We start from the raw sequence: 12,038 nt of genomic DNA, 5'->3' as shown, positions 1-12,038 counted from the left end.
TCCTGGTGAGCGTCATGGTCCAGCTGAATATAATTCCTCCTCTGGCTGGGACTGGGGCATAGGAGGGTGCTCACATGATGAAGCCCAGAATGTGGTGGGTCCTGGCTGGTCCTGGTCCTCCCAGGCTTTGTGCATGCCATACAGCCAGAGCAGTGCTGACCAGGATCAGAAAATCTGCATCCTCTGCATTGTTTGCAGTGCTAATTCCAGTAGCTTACAGTCCTGGTCTTTGTCATTTATCTGGGAGATGGACTCAATTAAACGGGAAAAGAACTAATTTAGAAGGGAAGGCACTTTGCTTTTTGTGCAAGGTGAAAGGGCTTGCAGAGCACTCTGCCTACAGCACATTTGAGGCTTAAAGCACGCTGTGCATCTCAGAGCAATAAATAATGGCACAGATAGCTGCAGCAACTAGTTTTTATAACTGGTTTTCAAGGATAAAGCTCCACAATTTTAGGAAAGGCTTTAGGGCACCCACTGGTCTCATGGGACCGACAGGACTTTCTTCAGGGGCTGGATGAAACCAGGTGTGCAGCAAGTGCTTTGCAGCCTTCTCAGATGAGGCTGGTGCTGATGGGGAAGCCAGCAGCCGAGGAGCTCAGCAACAGCAGCAGTGAAGCAGTTTGCTTATTAAATTGTGTCGTCCCACGTGTGCTGCCTTGTTTCTGTAAATCAGCGACGATTGCCAAGATGTTTGTGGTTAAACAATGCAGATTCTCATAATCCAGCTCCTCATCTTGCCTCATTAAGGGCTTGGTCACACTGGAGTTCTGCCCAAGTGAGGGCTCTGCGGGCAGTTGTTGGTCCTGGTTCAGTGCCAGCACCGTGTGTTCATGATGGCACTGTTTCCTTTGAAATCAATTGAGATGTCACCATCACTTGATCCCGCAGCTACTTAATGAACTGGTGAGATGGGCTCTATTTTTAGATCTCCCTCAAACTATGAGTACTAAAGCTCCGCTTGTCCTCAGCGCTGAAAAAGCATCAGGCAGGATTTATAGCTTTCGTTTAATAAGAGGCGTGCAGAACTGAAATAGAGAGCTCCATTTCCTTGAAAGGGAGGCAAATTAAAATGGCATGGCAGCGCCTTGAGACAGTAGAGCAATAGATTCACGTGTGGCCAGGAGGATAAGGTGGAGCTGGGCTTTTCTTGTCTCAGTTACAGCACAGCCGAAGATTACAGACTCATGGCTGCTGGGAGCTCTCACAAGAACTGCAGATTGGATTTCTGAGTGTTTTCTGAGAAGGATAAAACTCTTGGTGGTTTATTAGAGAACCTCAACGACTTGAAAAGCATCCACTTCGTTGTGAATGACTTTCCTTAGAAGTTTACGAATCGTGTCAGAGAAGTGTTTTTTTTTTTTTGCTAAAATAAGAAATAAATGGAGACGTAGGTAATTTAGATGTTTCAGTCTTACTGTAATCTGAAGCCAAGTTGGATAAAATGCAATCTCAGGAAGCCAAGGATGTCTTGAGGCTCTCCCCGGTGCTTGCACCTGCCCCAGGTTGAACATGCAGGGCAGGTGCTTGCAGGCTTCAGGACTGCATGGAGATGAGAAGGGATGGGATGTGATGGTTTGATGCAGGTGGCAGCTGACCTCTGTTCTTCTTCTCACCCTGCAAATGGAAATGTGTGGAGTTTCACAGTGCATCTATACTTGCTTTTCTTGTGCAGTCAGAAGAAAGAAAGATGCAAACCAACCCAAATCCCATCTAGTAGAAACGAGGAGCATACCAACGAGTCATTCCTGAGATCTGGCTCAGGGCAGGAATCGGCCATAGCAGTGATGATTTCAGAGTCTGCATGTAGGTTGATTTCTTCCCCATACTCTGAGTTGAAGGAAGCACTCTGGGAGCTCAGTGGTCTCACTGGGTCTAAGTGCCTGTGTCCATACATGCTACAGTAACAAACAAGCCCCACAGTTCCAACACTAATTTGGATGTACCCAGCTCCAGGAAAGTGAGATTGGGTCCCTCTACATCTGTTAGGGTGGATAAACTCCACTTTTTTTGCTGACTCCAGGGCTGCAGCTTTGCAGTGTGGGGACAGTTCTGAAGGAGAAGCAGGAGGACAGTGCGGTGAGTTTCATGACTGGGGAGACAAAGTAAGAGCATCAGAAAACCCAGCTAGGATGAAGCTCACTTCATAAGGATGGGCAAAGATTGAGTGGTGCGTTTGCTCATGAATATAAATTGTGCTTTTCCATTAAATGTGCAGAGTGCAGTTGTCTGCATGCATGGCCCAGCTCCCACTCACAGTCAGGTCAGCAGAGCTGCAGTCAGGCAGCATTATGTCGGCAGGGTGGAGGCAAAATGCCACCTCGCTTAAGCGTTCTGTCTAGTTTTTGTCTGTGGTTTGGGTTTCTTGGATTTCATTTACTTATTTTTACATTTTTTCTGGAGTGATGCCTTACCAAGATGGCCAATTGTCAGTTCTGGTTGTATCAGTGTCATTATTTTTCCTCTATAGAGGAATTCTGCTACATGAAGCTTGTGAGCTACAAACCATTTGGTACCAGAAGTGGATTCTGAGGCTTGCTTGCTACAATGCCTTGAAAAATCAACAAGAAATAGATGGTGTGCACAAATTGTGTGTAGCTTCTAATATTGAAGGGGGGGGGGATAAAAGCCAAAGGCAAACAGCAGTTGCCACTTCAGCATTATCTGCCAATTTTATCTTTTTTCCTGAAATTTCTACCCTCTGTATGGTAATCACAAGGTATAGACTGTGCAAAAGATAAGCTTTGGTTTTCTTGGTTTTGGGAGAAGAGGCATGGGGCAATGGGAAGTAGGATCTGAGGGAAACTGTGTCATTTGTAGGCTGTAATACTGGAAGTAAAAATAGGAGTATTTGGTGGTTTTGGGGGGATTCTTTACAAACTGACTTGCAGGAGTTAATATAATGCATTGAACATCGAATGTGAATGGTAAGTGTTTGTATTGAAAGTTTTGCCATCCTTTCTGTGAGCCGTCTAAAATCATGCAGATGTGTGATGGGTAATGGGGTGAAAATGTAGAGGAACTGGTGTGTGCACAATTAAAGTGATCATCTCTATAAGGATGCGGTGGTTCTGGAAATGTACTGAGCTGAAAAGATTCCAATAAAAGCTACACTAAAAGCTTGTTGAAGTGCATATGGAAGTCCCTGAATGCGCTGGTGCTGGGGGAGGCACTGGAGTGGTACCCTGTGGAGGCTGCCTGCCCACACCAAGCTGTAGGCAAACCCATTGGTAAAAAATATTCCATAGCTTTCAAGGATATTGCTGACGATTACTTATAGGTACTAGCTTAATCCTGTGACATCTTTGTGACGTGTAGTGGAATTTTTTTGTCACTTAATAAAAATGAGAGGAATTCCATCAGCTCCACCAGTTTACAAGTAAATCAGATTTTCTTATTTTTTTAGGTGGTGGAAACTGAGAAACCTGAAGATGCAGCTTCTGCAGAAGTGTCCAAGGGAAACAACCAGAGCTCCGCTATGGGAAGTGGCATACTGAAATACAGAAGTCGATCCCAAGGTAATGCTGCGTTGATAAAAGGCAGCAGTCAGAGGGGTTTTATGTTGTATATTTCTTTTAACTCCCTAAAATGAGGTAGGTTTTCTTTGCTTTGGACACTGCAGTAGTTTAATCTGGAAGGAAGATTTGAATTGCTAAATGTTTGCGTTCTGCCTCCTGAGTTGAACTGTTGCATTGACAGAAAGATGAAACAAAATTTCGTAAGCTTCTTTTTTTGGGCTTTCTTTTCACCTCTCCTTTTTTTTTTCTTTCCTTTCCTTTTAAACATCTACATTCCATACCTATTTCCATACACTTTGATTTAACGGGCTGGGATTGAGGAGGTCTCTCCAAGTGTTATCAACACGTCATTGTTATGGCGCTCCACGTTTTTGCACTGTGCCCAAGACTTAGCAAAGCAGATAGTGGGATTAAATGGCACACTGGGTGGCAGGTACAGATTCTGCCTATGGATGCAGTGGTAAAACTCCAATGCTGAGTGAAGACAAGCTCTGTGATTGCTCCCTTCCTAGTGCTCACACAGTGCTCTGGCCAAGAGGGGCTGGCAGAAAACAGGTTTGGGGCTCTCCTGGGTCAATTTGCTGTGGATCTCCCTCAGCACGTGGCTTCTGAGCTCAGTTTAAAAGCAGGGCAAAGAAGAGGAAAGGGAAGCAGAGCTGCTCCCTTCTGTGGCAACTTCAAGTTAGATTGGTTTGTAAAATCCAGTTCATGTGAATTTTGCTGGTCTTGAGTATTTATCTGTCAGACAGAGGAAGATGCAGAGATAAATATGCAGGAAATGCTGGGACTGAGTCCCAGAGAAAATGAGAATGGGAGGAGGGCTGGTTGAGGAGCAGGGAGCCTGGAGGCTGACCACAGGCTGTCCTACAGGACAAATCATTCTGCTTCCAACATGGACCTTGTATTCTTCTCCTATTAAAGACAGCTAGAATCACAGCCGTAAGGAAAGAAAATAGCAATTATTTGGCACGTTTATCCTTTTTCCCTTCCAGAAAAAGATCCCTCAAAGTGACATGACATCTCCAGAAATGAATACAGCTACAGTGTCAGGTCTTTTAGTTTTAAATAAATGAATTAGGCTCAGGAGCTTGGTGCACATGCAAGTGACATTGGGTGAGAACAGCTGAATTTATTCTCTGTCCCTGAGCTAATTGCTCAGTTATCTGCTCTTCCCTTCCACCACACCTGACAGCACTGAGGAGTTCAGCATCACAGAAAGATGGCACAAAAGCTGTGACAGCAGAAGGATTTTCAGTTGAAGATCATCAAACTTAGCTTGTAAGTGCCTGGATGGGTGCAGCAATCATTGTTTTAAGGCATTTCTAAGCTGAGGTTTGCAGGAGATCATTATTGTGTGCTGGCAAGAAGATGAAGCGGCTTTGAGACATTTGCGAGATGCTTCTCTGTTTTTTTCCCTAGGTGCTGGATCCCGCTTAGAGTCTGTGGGAGAGGATGATGAGCTGATGGTAGAAAATGGTGAATCCAGCTATGAGATAGCAGTGAAATACTCCCGGGGTGGAAGGAAGCACTCCCTGCCTCAGCAGCTGGAGTCGGCAGGAGCTCGACAGGTGAGTGCATAACCTGAGTGTAAGCATGGCCGGGATGGGAAGCATTGGCCACCTATGGAGAACTTCCTTCCAAGTCTTTGTGCTGTGGACTGGCCCTGAATTGGATGCCATGAAGTGCAGCTCCAGAGATCTGATCACTTAAAAAAATCCTACTTAATTCTAATGACTTAATGATGTAGGCGCTCTTTATTTTTAGCAGATAAAGAATTCAGTATATCATGAAGCTATCCTTAATCTTTTTAATTTAAATAGTGACTGGTACATTACGGAATAATCCTTCTGTGTGAAATGGGGGAAAATTATGGCAAAGTTCAACTTCACGGTAACAAGCCAGGATTTCCTCCTTTGAATACTCATCTAAATATATCTATTAAGATCCCCCCTCCTTCACAATGCTTAATTTTTTACTGGTATGACATCTTAGTGCCTGTGCCACACAGCCATGTCCCTTGTTTGCTTGTTTACCAGGAGTACCACATTGTGAAGAAGTCCACTCGTTCCTTCAGTGCTGCCCAGGTGGAATCTCCATGGAGACTGACCCAGCCGTCCATCATCTCTAACATTGTCCTGATGAAAGGGCAAGGCAAGGTGAGGATGTCTGCATGTATCTGGTTTCTCTCGTGTGGCAGGAGGCACTGCCAAGGTAACTCCTGCCCTTAGCAGCTGCGTGGAACTGGTTTTTGCTTTCAGTGGTAGCGCAGTAACAATAACAAAACCCCATTTTGAAATGTAAATGATGAAGTTTCACGTGCAAAATACAGAGCAAACCATATTTGTGTCATACAGTCGGTGTGGAGTGGCTTTCGTTCTGATTTGGTGCATCTGGTCATTACTGAGATATCAAATACTGAAAGTGGCTCTATAAATATGCATGTGTGTGTGAAGCTGGGGCAACTACAGAAGAGTACCTGTTTGCGTGCATATTTATGGATAAGTGCGTTGTATCTCTGAGGAGTCTGGGTACATTATAATAAAGAAAATTGCTGTAATTAGGTGTTAAACCCCAGAACAGATTTCTGGTTTGTTGTTTATCTGGGAGCACTAAATTCTAAGGGTCAGAGAGTCCTTTTTCTTTCTCCAGTAATGTGTTTGCGCTTTTCTGAGGTACCAGCTGGCTGAATGCTCAGGGAAGAAAAAGACATTATATTCAGTGTGTATTGTTTTCCCTAACCCAGTCCATGCTCTCACTTAAATATGCTACAAATATGCATTTTCCTTTCTGAAATACTATTTAAATTCATCAGATGGATGTGTTTTGGACTAAAAAGCCTTGTTTTGACTTCCAGTTCTAGTACAACACAAATTCTTTTTAGTGCTTTAAGTTTGGGAAGGAGTTAGAAGCAGTGGCTTCTCTGGTTAGGTCGATGCAGTTGCTGTAATTCCCTGTTCTGAGACCTTTTCAGTGAGGTTGCTTAGTGAGTTCTGGTTATTTTTCCCCTCCTTATTTTTGACCTTGTTTTTTGCATAGGAGTTGTCTTATCTCTCCCTGTGCCATAAGCCATCCTTATCTGCTGTGCTGCAGCTAGCTCCAAGCTGGGAGCATGAAGCTGTAGTCATCATGAGCTGCCTCAACGAACTACCGTTTCAGGTGTCTTCCACATTTGTAACCACTAATTGTGTTAGAATAACTGCTGCCTGTGATTTGAACAGAAACGTTTGTGTTTTTATCTCTGTGAGGACCTGGGACTTGGGAAGTATTTCCCTGCAGCACATGGCCTCATTTTCGCACTGCTGGGTGGAATCTCTATGGAGTGTTTTTCTCCTGGGGAGCTGCAGCACTTTAGGAAGGTGGGCTGACTTGTGTACTGCTGCCATTTGCAGCCCTGTTTCTCCTAACCAGCCCCACATAGACATGGGGAGAGCTGCAGCGTGTGTTTGGAGCCTCATGCTTTCTGCAGGTTGCTTTGCGTTTGGTAATTGCACTGTAAGATTTCACTTGAGTTATTGTGTGTTGCAAGGTGGAGGTAGGGTGCTTCCTTTCTGGAAATCAGGAGTGTGTTATCAAAGTACCAGCAGCTCATAACAGCAGTGGTCCATATTCATGGAGTGAAACAAGGGAACTATGTGCTGTACAGGGTTGTAATGACATTGTGTCAGTGCCTGCTCCGGCAGCATCTCTCAGCTGGACAGCACTGCCTATGGCGCTGATAATAGCTCTGGCCTCAGATCACTGACTCACAGCAGCGTCCCACCACCCCATCCACCTGGTCAGTAACTTTTCTCTTTAATGTGGAGGAGGTACATACAGCGGTGACAAGATGAGAAATGTAAGGGGATGGATTGAGGAAGTGATTTGGCTGCGAAATGACTGGGCAGGAGGAGGAGATGTTTGTTCTGCTGTGCTCATCTCTTCTCTGATCAGCTTTGCAAGACAGTCCTGCAGCCAGCTGGGGCAGCATGGGGGCAGGAGCTAACAGATGGAGCCCTCGGAAATGCATTGCTCTAGATTTATTTAAATACAGTGTAGTACTTGTCTCCAGAATAATTCAAAATGTACGTGTGCATGACAGCCCCCTTTGCCAGCTCCTTTTCAGCTACATTCCTGACATTATAGCACTGACCTCATGTCATGCTTTTCCACAAGGATACGCAGGATCTGTGACAGCAGGGAAACCTGTCGTTAATTCTGGCCATAGATCTCAGGGAGGGGGAATCTAGTGCCTGTCAATTTAAGAGCAATGTAAAATTGGAATAGGATAACATAAATACATCGATCCAGGGTTAAAGAAATAATAATTTCGAAATTACATTTTTGACTTTTAGCTTAAGGTGCCTGCTGCTGCTTTTTGGGTTGATAAGTGTTTTGCCATAAGAATGACAGTAAGTCAGGAGATGCGAGCAGAGAGCAAGATTGCGTTGCAATTCATCAGAAGCTATTATGTTTTCTTTAATCTCTTCTTAGTATGTTACTGGCAGTCTTTCTTAGACAGGTGATAATAGAGTAAAGGTGCCAGCTCTGTGTCTTCTCCTCCCTTTGCTGCAGGGTCTTGGATTCAGCATTGTGGGAGGTCAGGATTCTGCTCGTGGACGCATGGGGATTTTTGTGAAGACTATATTCCCTAATGGCGCAGCGGCTGCCGATGGAAGGCTTAAGGAAGGTATGGTAGAGAGAACACAACTGCATGTAAAGGAACACAGTGGGATACTATTTCAGTCCTGCTGAAAAATCCGAGTATGGCTTTATTGGGCACCTGGCCATCAGCAAGAGGCTGTGGAGAATGTAACACACCCTGTCTGTCCATCCTGAGGGGGACTCATCACAGCAGTTGACTTGATTATGTTATGTTACATTTTGTGAGGGGAGAACTACAGCATGAAGTTGTTTTTCTGCCACAGTAACCCTTGTTTGCCCATGCCTTAGGCTCCAGTTCTCCGGATACAACGGTTCATTGGTAACAGGGAAATGTCTGGCTCAAAGATGCAGGTGTGAGAAGGGGTGATGGAGAGAGGCATGCCCAGGAGAGGCTTTTCTGGGCCCCTGTGTATTTTGAGCTTCTTGGTATGATTTCGATTTGAATCAATCAGTAAGGCTCATGGCCAGAGGAAAAGGAATGATGGAAGATGGGATTTGCAGTAGGATCACCCAACTGGCCAGAGAAGCAGATATGTCCTGGTTTTATTACTGTTTCTCAAGTCCTGATCTCAAATATATATGACATGTATAGCCCATTCTGTGTGTTCCTGTGTGCTTCAAAGCCAGGCCCTTAGGGATTTAAAAGTGCAAAGTGACCACAAACTTAAGGTGGTGATCTGTAACTGTTCTGTAAGGGGTGGGGATCCCCACTCCCCACAGGAATCTGCTCCTGTTTTACCTCTCTTTTTACTACCATTCCCATCCTTATGTGACATGTTTGAGTCTGCACTGGGTGCCAGCTGTCCAGCACACTGTCAGAGGGATGCTCATGCCCTGGCAGCATAGGTTATGCACTCAGAAAGGGAAGCTGCTAAGTAGCAGCTGTCCTAAAGACCCAGCAAGCCTTCACTGGATATCCAGAGCTCACAAGCTCCAGAGAAAGCAGAGGAGGGGCAGACGTGGGTGGTGACATCACCCCATCTAATTTTGAACAGATGGAAGTGAAATAGCAGAAACTGGGTCTGGTTCCTGCTCACTTTGCCATTCTTTTTAATAAAATGAAAGAGGTTCAGCACAGTGGGGTGTAAATAGTGCAACCCAGGACTGGAAGCTTGTAATAAGCAGGTAGAAATAACGATGGGAAGTGCTTGTTGAGGTGAGCAGGGCATTTGCTATCACAGTGTGTGGGCTACTCACTTTTCCCTCCACAGATCCTTGGTGAGAGGAACACATTTGCTTTCTTTGTGTGGTTGCAAGGCCATTTTTCCCCATGCAGATTTTGGAGTGATGTGTGGTAGTGCTTCACCTAGATTCTCATTTCTATTATTGATGCTGATAAAAGAAAGGGGATTTTGTGGTCCCCTTGGACTTCATGTTATGAACATCTTATTTTCAGACTTCAGTGAGTATCTGTGATGATTTTCAGTTCATTTGTTAGGGTGAGAGTAGTGTATTAAGGATCTTATCTTGAAGAGCAATCTTTACTTTGTGAATTCTTCATTAACTTGTAAAGGCATTAGGACAAGTGAAAATGAGCTGACAACAGTAGGAGGGTTTTTACTGAGCAGTTAGTTGGAGTCCTTATAGTAGCAGATTGCCTTATATAAAAGGAGTTTTCTTACATCTCTGTGGTCTGTGCATTGCTGACTTTGGTTTTTTTTTGTATCTGATTACCAGGAGATGAAATCCTGGAAGTTAATGGAGAGTCTCTCCAAGGGCTGACCCATCAGGAAGCCATCCAGAGGTTCAAGGTAACAAGGATGTAACACAAGGGGGGTTCACACTCCCCTTTACTGGGTGCCTTTAACTCCTTTACGTTATTTTGCTTTCTGCAAATTTAACATACACAGTTTTACTGGCAAACACTGGCTTATCATGGCTCCTTACTGGGCTCTGTCTCTCTAGCAACTCAAGAAAGGTGTGGTGACCCTGACGGTGCGCACGCGGCTGCGCAGCCCCAGCCTCACACCCTGTGCAACTCCTACCCTGCTGAGCCGGTCCAGCTCACCCAGCTCCAGTGCCAGCGGTGGCACACCAGTGCCTGGCCCTGATGAGGCAGATGGTTCCTTCTCCAGCCGCAAAGGCCCCGGCCCAAAGGACAGAATTGTCATGGATGTGACGCTGAATAAAGGTGTGTTGGAATGAGCTGGGAGGATGAACACTTATTTCTTAGGGGAGGTTTCTGAGAAGGTGCTAATTAATATGTGTAATATTCAGGGCACCTTCCCTTGTTGTTCTGCTCTTGAATCACACAGTGATGGAGAAGAACATTTTCTGATGCCAAAACTGCTCCCTCTTGTACATCTTGCTGTTCCAGTCAGGAGGTTCCTACTGGTAGCAGTGTCTGTGCTGCTGGAAGGGGGTGAGGCTGTGAGATATGTGGCAAGGGGTGATTTGCTCCTTTGTCAGACTAGATTATCCATACCCTTCTTGTAAAGCACAGCCCTGGGCAAAGCACATCCCTGCAGACTGCTCAGAATGGCCCAGGTGAGCTGTTTGAGCTCCTGTATCTCATGAACGATAATTGCACAAAGAAAGCTTAATGCGTATGCTCAGTGTGGTGGAACAAGCATGCCTGCTTTAAAGATGTGGGTGATGTTTTTAAAGGTTGGATTAAACATTTGGAGAAAGCAGGTGTCCAGCAATTCCTACTTCAGTACACAGTTAATGAATACAGTTACTGGAGGATGGCAGAGGGAAAAGGGGTCACAGGAAATCTCTGATCCAGAGAAAACTCATCTTTCTTCGTACCTCTTTGGTGAGGGATGTCACGCAGGTATTTCACAGACGAAAGCAGTGAAATTGGCAGCATCTCCTATGCTCCTGTTTTCTAAAACAATTTTAAGTGAGATCTTTGTTGGACTGCCATTCCTTCTCCTTTGTGTCTCAGACCAGGTCAGACTGTGTGTAGCACTTCCAGTCCTGGGCAGTTCCCAGGGCATGTTGAACATTTGCCAGGAGCAGAGCCATTCCCTTCAATGCTGGATCTCAGAAACCTGTCAGGATTTGGTATTTCCAGCTCTGATTTCCACTGTTGGACTTGGCTTCCTGGCTTCCTGCAGCTAAGGCCAGCCCTGAAACAATACATGAATCTTGATCTCAGATGCGATGTGAGAACAGAAAAGCTTGTGTGTCCTACGTGAGTACAATGAGCAGGGAATAACAGCACTTTCCTTTGTGCTTTTTGTTTTTCACAGAGCCAGGGGTTGGACTCGGCATTGGTGCCTGTTGTCTCACGCTTGAGAACAGTTCTCCAGGGATATATATCCACAGCCTGGCCCCAGGATCAGTGGCTAAAATGGATGGCAGATTAAGGTTAGATAAAACACAAACATGCTGGAGTGGTTTTACAGTAAAATCAATGGAAAGTTTCTTCTTAACTATTGGTTGATGTAGCTGGAAAATATTTGTACTTCACTATTCACCAAGAATTAAACATGAAAAGAAAGACATTCCGAAGTGGTATGCGATACTCAAGAAATGTTCTGTGTGCTGTAGGCAGCGTGATCATTAAGACTTGTTTTTGGCTTTTATTGATTCTCTGTGCAGGAAACTGAGCCTGCTAGCACCCTTTGAGAAAGGATGTGCATCCTTCTGTCTTTTTCTCAGAGCTGCGGTCAGAGAACCTACACTAGGAGGGGGTGTGCAGAGCCCCATGTAAATCTCAGTCACCTGGAACTCTCATAGGAAGAGCTATGGGGGATGTTCTTGCAGCTGGCTGTGCCCCAGGCTGCAGTAGTGCTCTTCTACCATTACTGTCTGGCAGGATCTCTGCTCCACACTTGTCTCACGTACTCTGTTGTGCCATTTGGATGACTATAAGGAACTCTTGGAGAGAGAGGAAATCACTCCTAGGGCTTCCTTGCACATCAGATTAAG

General features: G+C 45.1%; 1 protein-coding gene across 9 annotated transcripts in view; it reads left to right on the top strand.

Annotated features, from left to right (window-relative positions):
- Positions 1 to 12,038, top strand: part of PDZD2 (PDZ domain containing 2) — a 184,277-nt gene that overhangs the window by 145,115 nt on the left and 27,124 nt on the right. For all 9 annotated transcript variants that reach the window (XM_015848372.2, XM_015848370.2, XM_015848373.2 and 6 more), the window contains 7 exons: positions 3,407 to 3,518; positions 4,938 to 5,086; positions 5,555 to 5,674; positions 8,070 to 8,184; positions 9,837 to 9,910; positions 10,065 to 10,290; positions 11,357 to 11,474. In XM_015848372.2, the coding sequence (XP_015703858.1) occupies positions 3,407 to 3,518; positions 4,938 to 5,086; positions 5,555 to 5,674; positions 8,070 to 8,184; positions 9,837 to 9,910; positions 10,065 to 10,290; positions 11,357 to 11,474 (914 nt within the window). The remainder of the gene's footprint in view (positions 1 to 3,406; positions 3,519 to 4,937; positions 5,087 to 5,554; positions 5,675 to 8,069; positions 8,185 to 9,836; positions 9,911 to 10,064; positions 10,291 to 11,356; positions 11,475 to 12,038) is intronic.

This window comes from Coturnix japonica, chromosome Z (genome assembly GCF_001577835.2).
Source record: "Coturnix japonica isolate 7356 chromosome Z, Coturnix japonica 2.1, whole genome shotgun sequence".
Taxonomy (NCBI): domain Eukaryota; kingdom Metazoa; phylum Chordata; class Aves; order Galliformes; family Phasianidae; genus Coturnix; species Coturnix japonica.
Note: the sequence above shows the minus strand (reverse complement) of the source record. Positions and strands in the feature narration are given on the sequence as shown.